The 24,403-nt window shown below is 38.9% G+C and overlaps 1 protein-coding gene across 3 annotated transcripts in view; it reads right to left on the reverse strand.

Annotated features, from left to right (window-relative positions):
* CLCN4 (chloride voltage-gated channel 4) overlaps nt 1-24,403 on the reverse strand; it is a 99,670-nt gene that overhangs the window by 61,652 nt on the left and 13,615 nt on the right. For all 3 annotated transcript variants that reach the window (XM_043992560.1, XM_043992558.1, XM_043992559.1), the window contains 2 exons: nt 6,530-6,684; nt 4,642-4,741 (listed from right to left, as the gene is read on the reverse strand). In XM_043992560.1, the coding sequence (XP_043848495.1) occupies nt 4,642-4,741; nt 6,530-6,673 (244 nt within the window). In that variant the 5' untranslated portion in view covers nt 6,674-6,684. The remainder of the gene's footprint in view (nt 1-4,641; nt 4,742-6,529; nt 6,685-24,403) is intronic.

A 24,403-nucleotide genomic window follows, 5' to 3' on the forward strand; every position in this document is an offset into this window, starting at 1 on the left:
CTCTTTTTGTGGCACAACAGTGACATCTAGTGGTTAGTTTCCCCATAGCTTGCCTGAGGATCATGAGGAAAACCCTTTAAAAGCTACCCCATTCAAACAAAAGTAAGCTTGAATATAAATGATGTTTGATCCATCAACAAGGAATGCTGACTGGAGAAAGGACCAAGTCAATGGATCATCCTTCTGGCTCTGCTTCCAAACCTGCCCACCTGTCAGGAAGAGGTATGAGGCAAAAATCACGGGTTTTCACTTTGCATTAAATTCAACTGGATAAAATATTTCCATCACCTTTATTGTCCAATTCACAGCTATCCCTTGTTCTAAAGCTACTCCATTTTTTAAAAATTTAAAATATTAATGTAATATTTTTGTCCTCTTCAACAGGTGTTGTCATGGCTCTGGTAAGAAACCAGATACAAAACCTCTTCTTATCAAAGAACGGGTTCATAGAATGTGCCAAGTAACAAAATACTGGGTAACAGAGAAATAGTCCTCAGACTCAGAGCTGTATGGTTGCACCTCCCAGAATACCATATTCTCAGAGGAATTAAAATTAAGGTTCAACTAAAAGGCAATGGAGAGTTTGGATGAGTGGATTGCGATGTATTGCAAAGACTTGTGCAGGAGAGAGCAAAAGGCACATACTGATCAGACATACTGATGACTGGAAAAAGGGGGGAGTGCACTAAGTCTCTGGAGAGTAGGGACTGTCCTTTGTCTTTCTTTGTGCTTAGCATAGTACCTGGCACATAGTAGGTGCTTAATAAATATGAGCAGATTAACTGCTCATATGGGGAGAAGGAAGGATAACCAATGGACATTTTAGGTCTTGCCTTAATATCTATGCAACCTCTGGAGAACTAAAGGAAGGCCCCTAGAAATTGGGTGGCTACTGAGTAAAGAATTTACAGGAACAAAGAGGAAAGTCACACAAGTCTGGCAGGCATATAAATAAGTTGCAATTAGAGTTACTTCATAGAGTATTCCCATTTCTTTTTCTTTTCTGACTCTCCCACTTGTTTCTGCCCATCCCCACCCCCATCACTCTATTTCATCTACTATTCATTTTAAACATACTACATCTTCCCCAGCAGACCATAAGGTCCTTGAAGGCGGAAACTGTTTATATTTGTCTTTCTAGTCCCAATGTCTTGCATAGTACACTGTATATCCAGTAAAATGTACACATAGTACACTACATAGACATAGTACAATGTCTAGCAAAAGCACAGGCAAGTTTCCCCAGGGTCTAGCACAAATACATAGTAAATGATAAGTGCTTATTGGATGAAATCGCAGATATTTGTAGTTGCAAAGTAATTCAGAGGTCCAGGATCTGGTCAGGTTAGATTCCAGGAGGATCTAGGGTCAGTTTTCTTAATTTCCCAAATTATTCCTTATTCTCCTCGACCAAGAAACATATTGTACTATATTGTATAAATCTATTCTTTAATAAGAATATATATATATGTACATATGTATATATGGCTGTGTGTATGTATATAAACACACATAGATACATAAAAGCCCAAATAAATTGATTCCTGCTCTATAGTACAATTCTCCATCAACTACCACTCAAACTTCTTACATGTTTCTTAATAGATGTATGCTAACAAGGCTGGCTAAAAAGATTTTAAATTTCACATACCTAATTTCTTTTTCCCACTGACTGTCATTTTAGAATTGAGGTCTCATCTTGGTCACAGGGGTAGAAGGGTAAAAGTAAGGAGACATTTAGTCAATAAACATTAAGTACCTACTATGTACCAAGCACAGTGCTATAGCTGGGGATAAAAAAAAAAAAGCTAAATGATAGTATATGCTTTCAAGGAGCTACTAGTCTAAGGGAAGAGTCCACATCAATCTTTACATGTAATTGGAAAAAAATAAATACTATTAATGAAAACTAAATAAAAAATAAAAACCTTAACTTTTCAGTTCTGGGGAGAGTCAAGGCCAATAACGTGACCTCTACATTTCTGCCAAGAGGAGAGCAGAAGTGTTATATTTGTATGCTGAAGTATTTATGTTTGCTGTTAATTAAGCTTATGATAAAAAAATTTTGTTTATTTATTCATTCATTCATTCATTTGCAGGGCAATGAGGGTTAAGTGACTTGCCCAGGGTCACACTGCTAGTGTCAAGTGTCTGAGGCCAGATTTGAACTCAGAATCCAGGGCTGGTACTTTATCCACTGCACCACCTAGCTGCCCCCTAGAATTTCATTTAATAAAAGGAAAAGATCCTATCATCTTTTAAAGAAAAGATCATTGGTAACTCTGGAGAGAGCAGTTTCAGTTGAATAACGAGGTTAGGTTAGAAAGAGAATGCAGAGAATTTAGAAGACAGGAAGAGGAGAGAGAAAGTTCAAGCCTCTGCTGTAGATGGCTTTCTCAAGGGGTTTACTTATGAAAGGGAGAACATGTACAGAACATTAGCTATTGAGTGTGGATGAATCAAATGAGGGTGTTTTTTTTAAAGGATAGGCAAGAGAGAGGCATGTCTGTAGGCAGCAGGAATGTATCCAATAGACAAGGAGAAAGATTAGTGAAAATTAGTAAGAGAGTAGAGATGGTAGAGGGAGCAATCTGCTGGAGAAGATGGGAAGGATTGAAATCCTACATGTGGAGGTGCTGGTAAGAAGAAAGGCCTCCTCTTTATGTGAGATAGGAGTGGAGCAGGAGATGGGGTGGGAGGTGAGGAAACATCTGATGATGTGAGATGAGGAGAGGAAAAGAGACAGCAAAATGGTGCTAACATGGCCTCAATATTTTCAGAGGGTGGAGGAGGGGTACCACAGGAGGTCTGAGGAACAATGAAAATGTTTGGGAAATCCTGTGTTGAGTGGAATAGTGAATGGCTTAGGAGGCAGAAAAAAGGATGGCCTCATCCAGCGAGGGCCCAACTGAGACAATGTAACCAACCAAAACTTGTAGTGGATCCAGTCAGCATGGTTTCATGACTTTGTCCAGCAGGACACAAACAGGAGCAAAGGCAGCAGATGACTGGAGTCATGCAAGGCTAGGATTTGGCAAGACATGATTAGCAAAAAGAAAAATGACTATCACAGTGTGTACCTGAGTGGGAGTGCAGGAACAGATCATGAGAAATTAATAAATTGAGGCACTGGGAAGTTTGGGTGTTTGAGAGATTATCAATGTGTATATTGAAGTTCCCTGGTATAAGAGCAGAAAGCAGGAAGGAAAGAAAGGCCATGAAGCAGTCACTTAACTAATTTAAGAAGGAAGAAGAATTTCTTTGGGGTCAACAGATAACAGCTATAAGAATCCAGTCTAGGGGCAGCTAGATGGCTCAGTGGATAGAGCACCGGCCCTGGAGTCAGGAGTACCTGAGTTCAAATCTGGCCTCAGACACTTAACACTTACTAGCTGTGTGACCCTGGGCAAGTCACTTAATCCCAACTGCCTCAATTTAAAAAAAAAAAAAGAAGAAGAAGAAGAATCCAGTCTGGATGATATAGACTGAAGGAACCTCACAGGAAGAGAGGTTGCTGAATGATTGTGGCAAAGGTAGAATCTTGGGCAATGGAGCCCAAGAAGTATTTTAACTCCTCCTTGACAACCAGCAAATCAGGGGGAGAGGTTTGAATGAAAATACAACTGGTAATATAAAGGGTGTCCGGGGAGGCTGCACCATCAGGAGGGAGCCAGGTCTCAGTGAATGCCAGAAGATGGAAAGAGTGAAATGAAAGCAAGTTTATTAACTACAGAGAAGAAATTCAAGAGAACACAGTGGAATGGGATGTTATGAGCATAAGGTAAGGTGGCTGAGAGTAAGCAATGGGCAACAGGAATTTGTCATTTATACAATAACAGCTAGGGGTCGAGAATCACTATCAGGGGAGAGTAAGTAAGAGTATATACGTGGCAGAATAGCTGCTTATCTAAAGTAGTGAAGGTGTTTCCTTAATGGGATCTGCTTAACCTGATGAAAATACCTCTCAAACCTAAAAGAAAAAAAAAGAAAAGAAAAAAGAAAAAAAATGGTACACGGATAGCCAACATGCTATCGAGGGTTTGAAATAAGAAGGCAGGTGCTGAATAATAATATCAAATAATTGTTTCACAAAATGTGCCTATTACAAAATCTTGGATCCTAGAGTAATCATCCATGGATCCAGAGAACTTGAACCCATGTTTTTTGGTGACATCCTCAGAGTTCCAACTCAGAAGGATGGCTAAGCAACCCTGTGAATGCTCAGAGACTTGGGCCATTTGTTTCCTTCATGGGACTATTATGATGAGTAAAAGCCAATCCTAAATGTATTATATTATTTGGTCCATGATATTTCCCATATGATATTGCTCATAATATATACAAGTGGGAGGAGAGGTGAAAAGTGTGCACCAAATAAAGACAACATTGGGGAAAGCCATGCAATGGCAAAAAAGTCTTACTGATGTTACAGTTACACAAGACCCTCTCTAAAACACTACCCTTGGGGTTTATACCATGAATCCAAATTACAAGTGAGCCCTTTAATTCATTCATTTTGTTATTTAAGTAATTAAACTCTCTGGGATGGAATCAAATAAAGATATCCCCCCTTCCATTGTGGTAAATTCCATAAAATGATATGTGTCTGAAAGCAAGAGTTTTAAACCACCATTAACACACCTGCCAAAAGACCAATGAGGAGCATCACGACCCATCCTGACCAAGCGTCCAACAAGCTTTTGATGAACTCCCATATGGATTCTTTGCTTTTGCTAGTGATCTGAAAACAAGCAGAAATTATATGACATTTTGTTAATAGTTGCTTTGGACATACCTTAGAATGCTATTTTACTTTATTAAAAATAAATGTTTAATTTCATAAAGTCAGTGAAATATACCAGAGATAGGCACTAGATCCTTAGTGAGAAAATTCCAGTTACCAGAGCAAGTTGGCACCTTCTCTTCAATTTACAATCTTAGCGTGTTCCCTAAAATAGAGGTGTCAAACATGCAAAACCCACAGAACACATGTGGCCCACACACTACTGAGTGTGGCCTGAGTCAGGTTAAAATGTAGTTCCTCTTTGATTTGAATGTGCTGATCTACTGATGAAAATAATAAATAAGTATCAATAATATTGATAAAAGATGTGTCAATAAACAATAATTTTAAAAGATAAACATGTGTGGTTTTCTAAGTCAACATATGACCTGTAGGGATCCTTATGTATGGTTTAGTGGCCCCTCATTTCTATTTGAGTTTGACCCCACTGCCCTAGAGCACCGAGAAGTTAAGTTGACCCAGGGTCACACAGTCAGTATATGTCACAGGGGGGACCTAAACCCTGTTCTCCTGGGCTTCAAGGCTGGCTCTCTATCCATTATGCCTTGTACCCTACTTCCAAAGACCCAATTACAGTAAACCACATTCAGGGAAGGGAATTTCCTGTTTAATCAAATATTTTAGTTAGTAGAATTATCAGAGACATCACAGAATAGAGAAAAGAACTCTGGACTTGGAATGAATAAAGCTAATATATGTGTACGTTTGTGATCCCCATCCTTTTGACCAATTGCTACTCCCACCAGGCCATTGAATCTCTTGAGTTTATAACCTGCGTGACAATCCACTTATTCTTAGAAATTACCTCTGCGGAGTTATGCTGTCCTGATTGCTAAATCAACCAATGCAATGCCACATGGCCTTACAGGCAATACTTTACTTTCAGTACGATTATATATCTCTTTGTCATCTTGCTACAAAAGTCCTGACCCAACCCCTCCCTTGCCACCTCTTTATCTGGTAGCAGTAATCAAATCAATGCTACCATTGCTTCTGCAAAGACTGCAAAGACTGTGTCAATCGACTCTCCTAGAGCTCCACTCAGTATCCCCATAACTTCCCAAGTTAATACAGCCTTCCTTGGCCACTTCACTCTTTTTCAGAGTGTCCCAAAAGTCTTGGTGCAGCTTTAAATTTGAACAAATCAAATAAAGTGGCAACCAAAGACATAAGGCAAACACAGGATTAAAAATAAAAAAGCAAGGATTTTTTTTGTTTTCATTTCTACAACTACAGTATGCAATTTCCTATTATCATATGGTGGTAGAGGAAGTCTCTTATGGACTAAATATGTGGAATTTTAAATCCAGACAAGAATCAGTAGGGCAGCTAGGTGGCACAGTGGCCCTGGATTCAGGAGGACCTGAGTTCAAATCTGACCTCAGACACTTGACACTTACTAGCTGTGTGACCCTGGGCAAGCCACTTAACCCTCACTGTCCCGCCAAAAAAAAAAAAAAAAAAGAGTCAATTAAACCTATAACGATGGCACTAATTAGAAAAACACAGCAACGCGTGGAAAGTTTTAGTATCTTAAAATTGTATTAAGACTTTTCAGACACTCTAGATAGTGTCTCCTTCCTATCCGGACATAAGCTGCTACAGGATAGGGACTATATTGCTCTTGTATTTGTATCCCCAGTGATTAGGTGGTTGGCACATAATTGGGGCATAATAAATGTTCTCCCTTCATTCATGCATTCTTTCAGTTATTCATTTACATACCTTTCTATGTCGATCCGTGTCACGTGACTTTTCCCTTAACCAGTCAATGGTATGGAAGTCTTCATAGGTCCCAACATCAGGAAAAGGCTCATCGAGGAAATCCATCAGGTTACCAGACCCATTCATCTCTCCTGCATTAACCATATTAATAACACCTGGAAGAGAAGAAGAATAGTTTCACATCTCAACTTTATTTCCAGCCAGCCTGACTTCCCAGAAGAATAATACAGACCCACTATTTTTTCCCGTAAAAGAAGGAATGATCACGGCACAGTTCCCAGCTTCCCCATCATCACGTCTACATTTAGAAAGAAAACTAATAACCCGGCACCAAGTCAATGGGTTTTCATAAACATTGGACACAAAAGACCAAGGCAAAGAGTGGCGTAAATTAGAATTACAGAAGATGAACCACAGAAGTGCTTTGGTAGACAATTAAAGAGTTGAAATGTGGTCACAGAAATATTGAGTGTGGATTTTCTCAGTGCCTTTAAGTATTTCTGCATCAGGAAGAGCAAACCACTGGCAGATTAAACTGCATTTTAATCAAATTGAAAAGTAACTATGATCAACATGGGGCTAGTCACCTTACAAGTCATAAAGCAGTTATATTGATTGATTTATTGACCTACAGTGTAATGTAGCCACTTTAAAACTTTAAGAGGCCTTTTACAGTTTGAAGTTTGAACCAAGTGCCAAGTCAAAAATTGTACCCATTTGTGGGCCCCGGGGGAAGTATCATATAGCCTAAGACGGTAGCAACCAACGATATTAGAGAAACAAAGGAGTAAAATCAGAAAGCGGGGAATTTGTTTTCATTTCTACAAACACTGTAGTATGAGATCTCCTATTATTATGTGATGGTAAGAGAAATCTCTGATGAACTAAATAAGCAGAGCTTTAAATCCAGACAAGATTCAGTTAGCCCACAAAGGATGGCATTTATTATAAAAGAACAGCAGCATATGGAAAAAGCATAAAGGATGGTAAAGAACTGGGATTTAGAGCAAAAAAACCTATTTGTGTTACTAAGATTTAACAGGTGTGTAGCCATTTGGCTACTCCCTACAACCAATACTAAAACAAAAGGCTTTCTTTGAAATATAGCCCATGACTCTAATCTCTATTCTGAGTTGATGTGGGTTTTTTTTTTCCTGTAGCATTCTGTTGGCATAGTAGACTATGCAAATAAGTACCAAATGTGTAATTGATGGAGGAAAAGAAAAAAAAAAGATCTGAGGCAAGTATCCTTGATAATTGGAATATGGTATTTGAAAAAGCCAAGGATTCCATTTTGACAGTGGTGTAAAATGATGACTGGAGAGAGACCGTATTGAGACAGGTATACCTGTGAGAAGAAGGACAGAAAGATGTCCTAGACCAGGTTTCTTCTCCTGAGGTCCATGAAATAGATGGTGCAATGGATGGAGGGTCGGGCTTGGAATAAGCAATACCTAAGTTCAAATCCAACCTCAGACACTTACTAGTTGTGTGACCCTGGGCAAGTCACTTAACCCTCATTGCCCTGCCAAAAAAAAGGATATAACTCTTTGGGTAGGGATATTCAGAAAGGATACACTCAGAAAGGATGGTGATATAAAGAAGATATCGATAAAATATTCTAAAGTATCCTCTCAAGGAAGCTAGAGAGGGAGGAAGTATACCAGGGAAGTAAGGTATCTTGGTTTGTGCTGAGGTGGACAAGGGGTAGGCTGCAATTCTGAATGCCCTGGTATCAAGTCCTAAATCTGACACATGCTAGCTGCTTGATTATGGGCAAGCTGCTTAACATCACATCATGCCAGGCAACTAAGACTAAAAGTGACAGATGAGTTGTTGATTTTTATCACTGAAGGGGAGTTTTCTACCCTGTGGTTGATGAAGCCATATTGTTCAGTTGTTTCAGTCGCTGTCTGCCTCTTCATGACCTCATTTGGGGTTTTCTTGGCAAAGATAATGGAGTGGTTTGCTATTTCTTGCTCCAGCTCATTTGACAGATGAGGAAACTGAGGCAAACAGTGACTTGCCCAGGGTCACACAGTTATTAAGGTTCAAGTATCTGAGGCTAGATTTGAACTTAGGTCCTCCTGAATCTAGGGCCGGTGCTTTATCCACTGCACCACCTAGCTGCCCCCAGTAGAGCCAACAAGTAACATGGGCCAGTAGGAGGTAGTGACCAATCCCTTCCCAATCCTGCATAGTACCCAACCTTACCACCATCACTGAGAGACATGGATTCCGGGGAAGTCTACAGAAAGGTCTGAATTAATTAAGGCATTTACCTCCATCATGCCTTGAATATATCAAAGTTCAGAAAGAAAAAGAAAAATAGAGGGAAAGTGACCTACCACCCTCAAAGCTCTATCCAATGACCAATGGAATTTTCCCATCTTGCCAATCTGGATAGAATAGCCTCTCTTCATAAGCATTGGTTAATCTCTAGCATTTCATTGGTAATCCTCTCAGACTAATGAGGAAGGGGTAAGGAAATGGAAATCCTATTCCAGGGAATTCCTACTGACTGAATGGAGAAAAAAATACAACTTCTTTGATTACAGAGTCACAATTGCTGTTGTGTTCCTTCCCAGTCTGTGAGCACTTCATTAAAAGGCATGTGTGGCTAGAAGCCATCACAAGGCCCCAAGTCTCCCTCTTTGGGGCTCCCTAGAATTTCTAAGCACACAAACAACTCAAGACTTCATTGTTATTATCCATCCCCACTCCACTTCCAATCCCACATTTCACTGTGATCTGAATGATTATGGGAAATAAAAATAGCTTCTGCCACAGAAAGGTTGGGGATTTCTGTCATTTCCCATTCATAAAAAAGCTAATTGTGAAGAAAAGAACTCACCATGCTATATGAATAGTCCAGATTTTCAGATGTCTTTAATCAATAAATAAAATACGATCACCTACTCCTAAAAGTGGGCAAGTATAAAATAACAATAGCAGCTGGTATTTATGTTGTGTTTTAAGGTTCAGGAATTGTTTTACATTCATTAATTCGCTTGGTGTTTACAATCAGGCAGGTGCTGTAATTAGGCCCATTTTACAAAATGTAATCAGTTTGGAAAGATAGATTTGAACCAAATGGTGAAGTTTTAATTGACAGGGAATGACATGGTTAAACATGGTATCTCTGTCTAGAAAACCCCAAAAGGAGTCACCAGGACTCGGACATGACTGAAAACTGAACAACAAATGATGAATGAAATCAAGTGACTTGTCCAGGGTCACAAATATCTGATGCAGGATCTGAACACAGATCTTGCTGGATTTCAGTCCATCATGCCATCTCTTTTGCCATGGTGCCTTTTCAAGATCCTCTAACTAGTCTCAACCTTAGAAAACATAGTGTGACCCTCTCCTTTACAGATGAATTAAAGCCCTGAGAGAGGTAAAATGACTTCCCTAAAGTCATATACCAACTTAGTGGCAAAGTCAGTACTTGAGTCCAGCTTTCCTGTTGGTTCAACCTTATTTCTACCTCACAACACTGATAGCCCAGGACCAAAGTTAAAAGGCAAATCATAGCAAACATAATGAAATGTAAGAAATAATAGAAATTAGACCAATAGCTTAAAAATCAGTCTTGTTTCCTTGTTTCCAGGCTATGGAAGAAAAGATCCACAACTGTGATTATTTCCCAAAAACCCCTTCTTTCCTAACCTACCATAAGTTAAGTGAAGATCTGTGTTTAGCATTTTATATCTACACACAACCATGGACTCTGGCCTGATTATGAAACACTTGAAAAACCTAGTACATCAATTTTGACACATGATTTTTAAAACTTTACTATAATTACTCCTATTTGAACAAATGTACTTTAAATACAAATAACCATAAGCAGATAGAATTTTATTTTGAAATAATTTTCGTCCCACTATCTCTTTCCTTTCTTTGCCTTATTGATTTAAAAAAAAAATGCACTGTCAATTGACACAGCTTCATCTTTTGAGCCATTCTTTTTTATGGGTGATCAGGAAGAAGAAATTAAGGTTAAGTGACTTGCCAAGGGTCACACTGATAGTAAGTATCTGAGGCAAGATTTGTTTTTTGCTTTGTTTGTCTGTTTGGGTTTTTTTTTTTTTTTGGTGGGGCAATGAGGCTTAAATGACTGACCCAGGGTCACACAGCTAGAAAGTGTCAAGTGAAGGGGGTGGCTAGATGGCACAGTGGATAGAGCACCGGCCCTGGATTCAGGAGGACCTGAGTTCAAATCCGGCCTCAGACACTTGACACTTACTACTAGTGTGACCCTGGGCAAGACACTTAACCCCCATTGACCCACAAAAAAAAAAAAAAGAAAAGAAAAAGAAAGTGTCAAGTTTCTGAGGCAGGATTTGAACTCAGGTCCTCCTGAATCCAGGGCCGGTGCTTTATCCACTGCACCATCTAGCTGCCCCCCTGAAGCCAAATTTGAACTCAGGTTCTCCTGAATCCAGGGCCAGAGCTCTATCCATTGTACCACCTAGGTGCCTTACCCCCCCACCCCCATTCTTAAATTCTAATCTTTTTTTTTTAAGTGAGGCAATTGGGGTTAAGTGACTTGCCCAGGGTCACACGGCTAGTAAGTATTAAGTGTCTGAGGCAGGATTTGAACTCAGATACTCCTGACTCCAGGGCCAGTGCTCTATCCACTGCGCCATCTAGCTGCCCCTAATTCTAATCTTTAAAGGGCAGCAAGATGTAATAGGAAAAAACTACACAGAGCTTAAGAAAATTGATTTCAAATATCAGGCCTGCCTGGTACTAATTAGTTAGTAGTATGACCCTATGCAAGTCCCTTCATTTCTCTGGGCCTCAGCTAACATTTATATAATGTTTTAAGGTTTGCAAAGTTCTTTGCGTGTAATTTATCTGATATCCTCATCTGTGAAGGTATCAATTAGCTCAGCATTTTCCCATCATATTTGGAAGCTCAAAAATATTGAGGAAAGATATCTGGTAAAACTTTGATATCTGAAATAAGGGGAAAGATATTTGGTATGAAGGGCAATTGGGAAAATTTTAGAGGACATTAAGGCTATTTTCAAACTGGAAAAAATAATTGCTACATGAGCTAAGTAGATCTGATACTCAATTTAATGTATAAATTTTATAAGGAAAAATATAACTAAGTATATCAGCATTTCCCCCACAAGACTCTTATTCACATCACACAGAAACCCAGGGCTCTGCAGAACAGTTTGGGAAATGTCAAACTGGACGATCTTTCATTTCATCTGAGATATCCTATGACACTCACTCCCTTGGAGCTTTACTAAAAGTAAGGTATTATACAAAAGGCTGTTATAGCATCAGAAGGCCACAAGAGGGTAGTAGGCAGTGCCCAGATGGCTGGGCCAAGTCTACATCTTGCCTAGGTTGCTAATTCTGACTTCTTTCTTATAGATTGAGTGCAAGAGGTAGAGAGGTTACAAAGATACAGTGCATGCATTGAACCGGAAGGCTAAAGAATGAAAAGCAACCTAGTATGATTTTTTTTAAAGATCAAATGTTATCTCTGTAACCCCTTTCCACCTAGAGAGCCCCAGTCCTCCTAAACCTGCTTTCTTCAGTCTTAGGAGGGCCCCCACAGATAGATTCAACCAAGAAACTCCTCCGCAAACCTGTTTCCTGCTTAGACAATAGCTTCCCTCCTTTCTTCCTACAGCCTCAAACAAAATGACAATCTCTTTTGTCTCTATTGGAGATAAAAAAAAAATCTCCACCCACAAGAAAGCATATTTTACATTTTGCACAGCTAATTAGTAAGAAATGTAGTCTGTGATTACTGAATTCAATTCAACAAACAGTAAGCCCCTGCTTTGTACACGGCACTCTTCTAGGTACAAACACAAAGCCCTCAAGAAACTTACATTCATTAGGCTAGATTTTTTAAAAGACTAGATCTCCCTATCTGTCCAGACTAGAAGTGGCCAATCCCACTAGTGATCAGCAGCAGAGCTTTGACCTGCTCTGTTTCCCACTTGGGCTGGTTGGCTCCACATTAAGAAACCTGCGTGAGCTCAATATATTAATGCCAGACAGCACAGACATCCCATCAGGAGCCCATTGTAGCTCAGCCTCAGCCTCCCTAGTTGCTGAGATTATTACAAGCCTGTGTTACCAAGACAGAGAGGCTAGATTTTCATAAGCTTGTATGTACATCTGGGCTCTGGCAAGGACAGATAAGAAAGAATGTGGTATGTTAGGGAAAGCACCGGATAGAGACGAGACCTACCTTATGATTGATTTCCTGCTTTTCTGCGATAATGATAACCCCTTACCTATTTCTCTCGTCTGGTAAAATGACATAAAAGATGTGAAAGCTCTTTTAAAAGCACAGTATTATTATCCTAATAAATCAATGGGCTTTGAATATTTTATAGGCTAAAATGTGATATGCAAAGATGACAGTAGGATGCATAACCACAATCATAATTTTCTAAGTCCTAACTTTCTAACAAGGCCATTATCTTTCCAGTGACTGTGGCCCGCATTTAGAAGGTCTTGTAGTGTTCTGGGGCTCAGTGTCATCAATCTAATGTCAGCCATAAAAAGGAACATCTAGAGAATTTCACCAGATGAAAGGTAATCCTGCCCTACTTAGACTTTACTTACCATATCATCCATCATGCCAGTGATGAAAATCTTTCTCAGAAAACAGTTAAAACAAAGTCATCTCTGTTGTGGAATCTTATGTTCTGTTAACATAGGCACAAAAAGCACCCTAAAGATGTATCTAATAAGGGAAAATAAAAATTTTTTTTCCTGGAGTCTTGCAAATCTGATCATTCAGCTTGGTGGAGGGAGGAGAACACTGCCCACGTCCATCTGCTAAAACTGATGCTATAAAATTCTTGGTGACAGTAAATCGGGCCATCTTTCATTACCCAGGCCTCAGACAAACTGAGACCTAGGAGGGACCTTAATTTAGAAAGGCCAAGGTCATCCACTGCATTCTGGGACATCACTAATCATCTTGACTTTTGTCTTGCTACTGTTCTTCCATGACTCTGGAGGAGAGAATGAGGCTGACATCAGCCTCATGACAGCACTGGTCCTCTTCAAGAACAAAAAGCACCAAGTGCAATAAAGAAAGAGGAATATCAATTTAAAAAAGCAGTAATTCATAGGAGACAATATCCAATAAAAGATCCAGCAATAAAATCTATGGCCTCACTTGTCCATACACAAATACACAAAACATGAGCAAAAGACAAGGCAAATTATAGACTCTAATTCAAGGAGGCAAAGTTGACCTCAAAGACTGAGTTGGTAGGACAGGAAAAAGAGCATTCTTGATTATACAGGAAGAACAAAAGAGATAAAAGGAGAAATCCAAAAAGCATCATAATAAAGAAGATACATCCTTGTAAGGAAATCTACAAACCTGAGTGAAGAAGCAAGGCACAGCACATTTGAGTGAGATTCAGTGGAAGGAAAAAGAGAAGCAATACTTTCAAGGAAGAAAGGCCACTTGGAAAGAGATGAGAAATTCAACATGGCAATCAGAAGCGTAAGTGATAGCGATAGGGCACTTCAGCTACCCAGACAATCTGCTGGAGTTCTGACTGTTTAAAGCAGAGAAGTTGACAAATTCTTATTCTGCTTTACAGAAAATTTCATTCTTTCAAAGGTGGAGGAACCAAACAAGGGGAACTTCAACTCTCAATCTCATTTTTACAAACAAGGAGAAGTTGGTAGCTAAAGTGCAAAATATGGGAACCTTGGGTAGAAGAGACCTTCTCACTTAGTAATTCACTGTTTGAGATGTGGGGAAAGGGGAGAGGGGAAAGAAGAGGAGGGCGAGGGCGAAGGTGAGTGAGAGAGAGAGAGAGAGAGAGAGAGAGAGAGAGAGAGGAGGGAGGGAGAGAGGGAGGGAGGGAGGGAGGGAGGGAAGGAAGGAAGGAAGGAAGGAAGGAAGGAAGGAAGGAAGGAAGGAAGGAAGGAAGGAAGGAAGGAAGGAAGGAAGGAAGGAAGGAAGGAAATGAATAAGAATATCCATGCATAGTCTGAAATGCACCAGAGATTTGGGAAGAGTGGATTTTATAAGAGTACAAAGGAAAAAACTTGAGGATCTCATACATAGCCTAAAATTCTACAAGGGAAGATGGCCCAAAAGGGGCGGGAAACTTTCAAAAATAAAATTCTAATATAAACGTGAAATAAAAAGAATTATGAGCTTGATTGATCCCTGGAAAATTCCTAGAATATATCATTAAAGGTTGATTTCTGAGCATTTAGAAATGAAATAGACGATAACTAAGAGCCACTGGACTCCATCAAAAACAAGTCAGTATAGTCTTCAGATTTCCATTTTTCACAGGGGCAATAGGTCAACTGGTAAATGGAATGCCATAGATCTAGGACACCTGGATTTCAGCAAAACATCTGATAATTTCTTATTATCTTATAATATCTTATTATCATTATCTTATTATCAGTATTATCATTATGAAAAATAAGGATAGGTGCAGGCTAAACGATGATACATGTAATTTAAATGACTGGACCCGAAAAGGAATCGTTAACAAAATAAGGTGAACTTGGAAGGAAAGGTCTAGTAAGGATTTATTATTGATCTTAGGCTATATGACACAGGATGAATGAGTAAGAACATGTGCCTACCATGCACGGTGCTATGCTAGAAACTGGAGAAACAAATACAAAAGTCCCTAACTACAAGAAGCTTACATGCTAATAGAGGCCTCTAATATATTTGGGGAAGTAGGAGCTAGAGAAGGGGCTTTCACTTTGGAAAAACACAGGGATCATAAATGGAGACAAAGGTCAGTTACCTGCCAGGAGTTACCTACCATGCCCACAAAACAACAAGAGGCAGAAGAGAGGTTGGGTGGAGTGGGAGAGGTATATCAAGAGCAGCAAGGCAAAGGGCAAGATGCTCATTGAGGAAGTCCTGAGTTCTTGGCAGATGATTAAATGGGGCTGGCTACATGGAGCAGGTAGGTTCCATGAGTTTTTACTGATTCACAGCACGATCACGATAGGATAGCCAAGTCCCAGGGCAGAGTGTCAAACCTAACTTCCCTAGAGTGGAGGAGTTTGGTCTCTGGAGAACGGGTCCTAAAGGTCACTCTTTCTTGTGGTTAGTAGCAGAGCAGATGGCAAATTGCCCTTTGCTAGGTAGACTCTGGTTTCCTAGTAGATAGCTAGACATTCTTACCAAGGGCTTGGATAAAGGCAAGGATGACATTATTATCAGATTTTCAGGTTGCAAAAAGCTAGAAAGGAAGGGGAAGAAGAAGAGAGGTGTTAAGGGCTAAAATTCTAGCTAAACTGTCTAAAATATCTAATGAGTGGTCGCCAATAAATTATAAGCTTTAGCAAGAGTTAGACTTTTAAGCATTTATTAAGGAGAATAAGAATTTGGTAAAGAGAGAGAGAAAGGCCTAGATTCCTATCTATTAAAGGGAGAGCACATTTCTAGCTCCCTTCTCCGCCAGCGTCCTCAGGAAAGAGCCCAGACTGAGCGCCAGTCTCTTCCTTCCTCCTCCCACTAGTCCGCGTCACTTCCTGACTCCTGAAGAAAAGACTCCTGGTCTTGCCCTCAAAGACCTTCCCTTCATGGGCAGAACTCTTCTACAGTAAGTATCCAGCAGGTGGCATTATTCCAATCGTTACAGTCCCCCCTGTTGTTCCTCAAGAAACAAAATGTTTCCTTGACGGAACAGTAAAAAGAATATAATAACTATTGCTAACTAATAATATGTGAACAACAATATAGAAAAGGAAGAGAGGAAAGTTTTGTTCAGAGGGGCGATTTTTTGTCCTCATGAACCGACGCTTTGACATTGGTCTTGCAAAGGGAGGGCCTCTGCAGAAAATACATATTACAGATGATATTATAACAGAAAAAGAAAAGAGAAAAAAAAACAAAACAAAGCTGTTCATTTAAAGTCTCTGAAAGTCTTTTCTCAGATGTCCTCTAGGTGTAGTCGTGGAATGGAAGTCTTTTCAGGGGTTGATGTGTGGATACTGGTAATCAGCCAGGAAAATTTCCTACAAAATTGAGCTTAACACAACTTTAAAATAGCTTTGTCAATAATCAAATCCAACAATGAAAGTTCTCAAAAACATGTCTAAGGGAATTCAGAATCTTAGTTGTTACACATGAAACATACAATAAAACAAAAATTGAACCATTCTTTAAAATTATAATATTACTATAGTCCCCCCCTTATGGAGGGTAATTGAGAAGACAATTGCTGCGATATTAATTATTAAAAATAATTTTTTATCTTTGTTTCATCACTTTTTGCATCATCTGCCTAATTATCCTCATGCCATTATGAGAAATTTAAAAATCTAATATAATTGGTAACAGGTGTCAAGGCCAAATTCAACACTGTATTTATCATGACACCTGAGATAATTATGGGGGTTACCATAAAAGAACAGAGAAATGATGGGATATGAGCATTCCCACACTTGAGCAATATGTACTGCCCATACAGTATGCCAGGCTTAAAATAGGTGGATGGAATATATGTCCATGCCACCGAACATATTGGAAGAAACTGAGTCAGACTTAATCAGATGCATGGGATTGAGATGTCCATGGCATCAGGCATATAGGAGGGAGCATAGAAGCCAGGTGTAGAAGTGAGATGGGTGGGATCAATACTTCCAGCCATCTGTACAATATTGTGGGGAAAAATAAAATAAAATATTAAACCAAGAGAATCCAACCTCAACATTAGTCAAAAGCCGTTCCCTCGGCCATACCTTGACTTCATGCATGTCTCCCCTCATGTGACAGTTCAGTGTCTGCTCTTGCATGTATTCCTCTTGTGATTGGATGGCATCTTGGCCAACTGGCATCTGATAACTCAGAATAAAGGCAATTAATGTCTTAAATGATAAGTTCCCATAATTCAAGTCTCATATGGATTTAAAATTGAGGATAATAAATGATTGCAAAAAATGTGAATACATCTTGACTCAGAACACAATATATAATTACGCAACAATTTCAAATAATACCCTTTTTTTTACTTAGTATACAATTACTTTTGTGAAAAATCAGAACATACTTAAATACAAGTTAAAGCACAACAGAATCTCAAAGAACTTTTTTTTTTGAAAATAGAAAACTTTTACAAATGTTCCCCTCTTTTTTTTTTTTTTGGGAATATGCTTATCAAAAATAATACTTCTAGAATCAATTTACACTTGCCATGGCAACCAATTTGCCACGGAAATGCTTTAAAGAGTTTGATCAAATAATCAGTTGAGAAAAAATAACAAAAACAAACAACTCAGAATATGGGAGCACAATACTCCTAGAATTAACATTGTATAATAAAATCAAAACCATCTTGCAATGTTTCAAAATTAGATAGACAAATGAATAGAAGAAAATACACATGGAACAATAAAAGACAGTGAAATTCAAACTAAGGAAATCTAAATGAGAATGAACTTAATATTAATAAGAGTATTATAAAATATAAACTTGATCACATGACTATAAAAAGCTTTTACAAATATTCTCCTTGTTTTAAAAACTAAATATAAAACACAATCTCAAAAGCATGAAAATCTCTATGAAAATAAACCCATACCATTAATTTCAAAATGTATATGTAATAGCATAGAAATCCTATGTAACCTCTGAACTGATATTAATACTCTGAGTGAATTCAGAACACCTTTGATTCCGATATCTAAAATCCCCAATACTCATATCAATACCTTGCTGCTTACTTCTACATTTCTGTAAAATATATACCCTTCCATGGCAAAAGAGGCAGAGTCTTGAACTATGTTGATTGTCATTCTTATTCAGCTTAAGTTTTTCTTCTTTAACCCCTTTATATTGTCTGTCAGTCTTTTCACCATACAAATGCTTTATAAGATTACTAATTAAAGACAAAAGCAGGTTAGCAAAATTATGAACAAAACAAGCATATCTGGAATTTAAAGAGTTTTCTAAGATTGTCTCAAAAGCACAGCCAGGCCGGGGAAGGGCTGAGCCTGAAGCTGCAAATGCAGGTAGAAAAAGTTGAGCATGCGCATCAGATCTCTGGACTTCCCAGGCAGGGGAAGCTATGGGCTTGGCCATAGGAGGAGTAGAGGGTGGGGTCTGGAGAGGAGGGGAAGGACCAGAGCAATTTGAATCAGACTTGATTTTGAACTCAGGCCTGGATTCCTCTTCCCCCACTTTGCCTCCAGGTGCTAGGGGATTAAAAGCTTCTAGGGGGTGGGTCATTGCCTCCAGGCATGCAAAATTAGAGCAACAATTAGTGTTAGAACTGGGAAAAGCTGCGGGAATCTCTTCAGGTTTCTCTGAAAAAGCATGGTTGGGAGAGGGAGAGATATTTCCTTGTGTGAGTAAGTTGCTGGCTCTTTTAACAAAAAGAAAAAGAAAAATAGAAAATCCACAAAAACAAAGCATTAACATGATCTTATCTCCCATTTGTCTGGTTAAACAGACCAAAATCAAAAATAGGATAATTAGGGAGTTTAAAAGGTCCATTCGAAAAAATTCAAAGGAAAAACACAGCCAGTACACCAGTACTTAGCAGTTAAAGGGAGAGGGAGGGGAAATTTCTTACCCGATCAGAAGAAGACTAAGGGTTAGCTTTCCTCTTCGTGGTCAGCCATCTGTTAAGGGCTAAAATTCTAGCTAAACTGTCTAAAATATCTAATGAGTGGTCGCCAATAAATTATAAGCTTTAGCAAGAGTTAGACTTTTAAGCATTTATTAAGGAGAATAAGAATTTGGTAAAGAGAGAGAGAAAGGCCTAGATTCCTATCTATTAAAGGGAGAGCACATTTCTAGCTCCCTTCTCCGCCAGCGTCCTCAGGAAAGAGCCCAGACTGAGCGCCAGTCTCTTCCTTCCTCCTCCCACTAGTCCGCGTCACTTCCTGACTCCTGAAGAAAAGACTCCTGGTCTTGCCCTCAAAGACCTTCCCTTCATGGGCAGAACTCTTCTACAGTAAGTATCCAGCAGGTGGCATTATTCCAATCGTTACAGAGGGAGGGAGGGAAGGAAGGAATGAGAGGGATGGAAGAAAAGAAAGAAGGGAGGGAGGGAGAAAATATTTATTAAATTATTTATTAAGTACCTACTACATACCAATCACTGTGCAATTTACAAATATTATCTCACCTGATCCTCACGACAACCCTGGAAGGTGCTACCATTATACCCATTTTTACAGTTGAGGACATTGAGGCAGACAGAGTTGAAGTGACTGCCCCAGGGTCAAGCAGCTAGTTAGTGTCTGAGGCCACATTTGAACTCAGGTCTCTTGAGCTCTATCTACTGTGCCATCTATCGACTCCTAGGCCCACTGTACTCAGACCCTATTTGAACTATCTATTGTGAACTGAAGACTATGCCATAAGAGGAGAATTATTTGAAAGAATTGGAGATGATCAGATTGGAGATTTGGAGCAGTGGGTCTCAAACTTTTGGGTCTCTGAATCCCATTACTGTTATAAATTACTGAGGACACCTCCAAAGAGTTTTTGTCTGTGAATTACATCTATTGACATTTAAAGTACCGGAAATTAAAACATCTTAATATTATTATGAAAATAGTTTTGACCTCACCAAATCCCTGAAAGGATTTTGAAGACCCCACCCCCTCCCCAGAGACCTCCAAACCACACTTCTTCAAGAACTGCTTGGAGGAAAACATGATAAGATTCTTTTTCATTTTTTAAAGACAAGGTCTCCCTTTCTTGTTCAGGTTGCACAAGTCCTATTAGTCCCACTACAGATCAGAACTCCCAAGTTCAAACAACGTACCAGCCTCAGCCTCGCCAGTAGTGAGGATTACTGGCATTTGTCACCATACTTGGCACATGGTAGAGTTTTACGTGGAACACTGATAGCCAGTGGCCCCAGAGAACAGAGTGAAGAACAATGGGTAGGGGCACCAGCCCTGGAGTCAGGAGGACCAGAGTTCAAATCTAGCCTCAGATACTTGACACTTACTTAGCTGTGTGACCCTGGGCAAGTCACTTAACCCTCATTGCTCTGGAAAAAAACAAACAAAAGAACAATGGGTGCTATTTGCAGAGAAGGAGATTTCAGTTTGATGAAAAGAAAAACTTTTTAACATTTAGCATTGTCCAAAAAATTGAATAAACTTCCAGGGGAAGTAATAGGAGATTTACCCTTCCCTGGAAGCCTTTTGATAAAGGCCAGATTGATGACTTTTAGGAGATGTTACAAAAGGAATGTCTTCAGAGGCATGAGATGAAGTAGATTAGAGATTTCTAACCAGGGGCCTCATAGATATTCAAAAGATCTGTGGATAGATTTCAGACCAGGATGCCTGTGAAATTAGGTAGGGAAAAAATTTCCCTTTTTACTTTCACTGCATTTTCCCCAGATTACCAAAAGGATCCATAACCCAACAAAAGGTTGGACTATGTGAATTCTGAGATTCCTTCCAATGAATGCTGTGGTCTCAATAGTGGAGAAGAGTTGAATTAAATGTTTTATTTATTATCAATAAACAAGGAGCAGCTAGGTGGCCCAGTGGATAGAGCACTACCCTTGGAGTCAGGAGGATGTGAGTTCATATCCAGCCTCAGACACTTGACACTTACTAGCTGTGTGAGTTAAACTCAAATTCCTCACCAAAAATAATAATAATAATAATAACAAAAATTTTAAAAAGTCAACAAGCAAAAAACCCACAATCTCATATTCTCTATACCTGAGACACAGTGTCCTTTAGAAAATCAGAAAGGCTTTCCCTCGGGTTTTTCACCAAATATATCTCTAAGGTTTGCATAAAAAGCTTTAATAACTTTAAAGTGCATTAAGATTTTTGGGACACCCTTTAAATTCTTACAAAGATTTAATGGAGATGACAAAATAGGAATAGGGGCCGGTAGTTACTGCTACCTTCTGAACTGCTTTTTAAATGTGATGATACTATACATGATCATTCCCATTCTTTTGGATCCTCCCTTCTATCAGATATCTTTAAAAGTAATCACTATGAAGAACTATAAATGATTTAACTATTCTCAACAATACAATGATCCAAGACAATCCCAAAGGACTATTGATGAAACATACCATCCACCTCCAAAGAAAGAACTAATATTGATGGAACACAGACTGAAGCATGCTATTTTTCACTTTCATTTTTTTTCTTTTATTCAAGTTTTCTTATACAAAATGACTAAATGGGGGCATCTAGGTGGTGCAATGGATAAAGCACTGACCCTGGATTCAGGAGGACCTGAGTTCAAATTCGACCTCAGACACTTGACACTAGCTGTGTGACCCTGAGCAAGTCACTTAACCCTCACTGCCCCACAAAAAAAAAAAAAAAAGACAAAATAACCAATATCTGATTGCTTACCACCTCAGGGAGAGGGGATGGGAAGAAGTGGAGGAGGGATAAACATTGGAACTCAAAACTATAAATAAAAATGTTTACTACTTTTTAAAAAATAAAAATTAAATTAATAAGTAAATGAATGAATAAAAGCTGAAACAAACTGAATTGGAAAAAAGTAATCACTAAATTTGTTTTGCTTGATTATACATATTTGTAACAGTTTTTCATGCTTTCTCAAGGGGGGAGGGGAAGAGGATGAAAGGAGAGAATGTGATTGTGAAAATAAAATTTTCATTTTTTTAAAGTCAACATCTACATAATTTGGCACTTCCAGAAAAGATTTCTTCTGTAAGTATGTATTTGGTATGTATCTTTTTTTTTTTAACTTTTTTTCTTTTTTGGACAGGATCTATGATTTTATTGGTGAAAGGAACTTTCTGAAAAGAAATTCCCTTTATCAATCCGGATTGATAGCTGTTCTGCAATTTAGAGACTGCTTCAGCCACTGAGAGATTGACTATGTTGCCCAAAGTCAGACAGCTAGTTTGTGTCCAAGGCAAGAACTGAGGAGGTCTTCCCGATTGCTAGGAATCCACTTCTCTAGTCTATTGTGCCATGCTGTTAGAAGGCCCTAACTTCATCTTCTTAAGTATCTGAGGTATAGTATCCAAAAGGACTATTCCTGATCATGATAAGAGGCCAATACGGAAATGATAGCAAATGCAGACCATTTAGAGCCTATTGGTTGTCCTTCCAGTTTTACCTCTAAAGGCAATCAGAATGACTGTCATTGGGTCCTTTCAATCATGTTCAACTCTCTATGATCCCATTTAGGGTTTTCTTGGCAAAGATAATGGAGTAGTTTGCCATTTCCTTCTTCAGTTCATTTTACAGATGAGGAAACAGGCACACAGGGTTAAGTGATTTGACTAGGGTCACACAGCTAGTAAATGTCAGAGGTCACATTTGAACTCAAGTCCTCCCAGTCCCAGTACACTATCCATTGCCCCTCAGAATTACTAGCTTCAGCCAAATCTCGTGCCAAGGTTCCTGTAAACTCGTTTTCCATGCTATTCCTTCGGGGCATTTTGTGAAGCAATACTATGCTTAACTTTCCATCATCTTCCTCTGAAACATTTTGCCAATAAGCCTACACTTTACATTTGTGTTCCCTTTCAATGTCATGTACAATGGTGGAGGCTATATCTAGGTTATTTGGGTCCTTTCATTGCGCCAATTGTTTTATACTAGGTAAACTTCTCTAAGAAATGGTGAGAATCAAAGACAACATCTTTACTTTTATCCATTTCCTATTTTTCAGGCTCAACAATTTGAGTAAGTCAGGAGGGAGATGTTTCAATTGCACAAAATGCTAAGGATTGTGTCGTTCAGTCGTTTTTTTCAGTCATGACTAACTCCATTTAAGGTTTTCTTGGCAAAGATACTGGACTGGTTTGCCATTTCCTTCTCCAACTCATTTTACAGATGAGGAAACTGAGGCAAACTGGGTTAAGTGACTTACCCAGAGATACTCATCTCTAAGGTCAGATTTGAACTCAGGAAGATGAATCTTTCTGACTGTAGGCCCAGAACTCTATCTACTGTGCCACCTAGCTGCCCTAACGCTAAGGATGAAAAATGACCGTCCTTGCCCTCAAGGAACTTAAGTCTAATAGACAGAATAAGGCAAGTACACGAGTAAATATGAACTTAGGTAAAAATGTTTTATAGGCAAAAGAGAGGTCTATATAGAGTAACAAAATTCATTTAAGGATTTATGCAATGGAGATTTATTTTTTCCCTAAAAGAATAATAGCTGATATATTCTGAACTTGCCTTACTATTAATTTCAATCTTCAGGAAGAAAGAAAAAGCAATAGAGTTGATATTTGAGATCTGAACCTAGTTACCAAAGTAAAATTATGGAAGCCTTAAAAGAAAGTGATCACAACATCTAAATTTCATAATAAAAAAGGGGAATTTCAGGCTTGGTCTGATGTGTACAAGAGGCTTTAGAAATAGTAAACTTCAAATAATTTTGAAAAAGAACAGGAAGGAAAAGACTCTTCAGGGGAAGCCAGTTCACGAGAGCCTCAAACACAAATAATTCTGGACATAATGAAAAGAGGAAGCTGACTAGGGACTGATTTGGCTGCACAAAGAGCATTACTGACCATCTAACACCTCTCATTCTCTCCTCTTTTACAGTTTTTGATGAAGAAGTGACCCTTCTCTTCACCAAAGCCAACATCTCTACTTGTATACTCGATCCTAAGCCCTCCTATATCTCCCAGCCAATTGTCCCCACAATTATGTCCACCCACCCCCATCTTCAGTCTCTCCGGAGCAACTGGCTCATTCCCCTGTTGCCTACTACACTCCAAGTTTTTAAAAATCAAGAAGAAGGTAGGGTTTGGAAGAGGGTATTTTAAAATACACTTAATTGTCTTAAACTTTATGGGAAATTGCAAATGGTTGGTGCAAACACTACAAAGAAAAAAATGAACCTTTGTTCTGCATATTATTGCTATGGTATCAAAACTA

This window comes from Dromiciops gliroides, chromosome 3 (genome assembly GCF_019393635.1).
Source record: "Dromiciops gliroides isolate mDroGli1 chromosome 3, mDroGli1.pri, whole genome shotgun sequence".
NCBI lineage: Eukaryota > Metazoa > Chordata > Mammalia > Microbiotheria > Microbiotheriidae > Dromiciops > Dromiciops gliroides.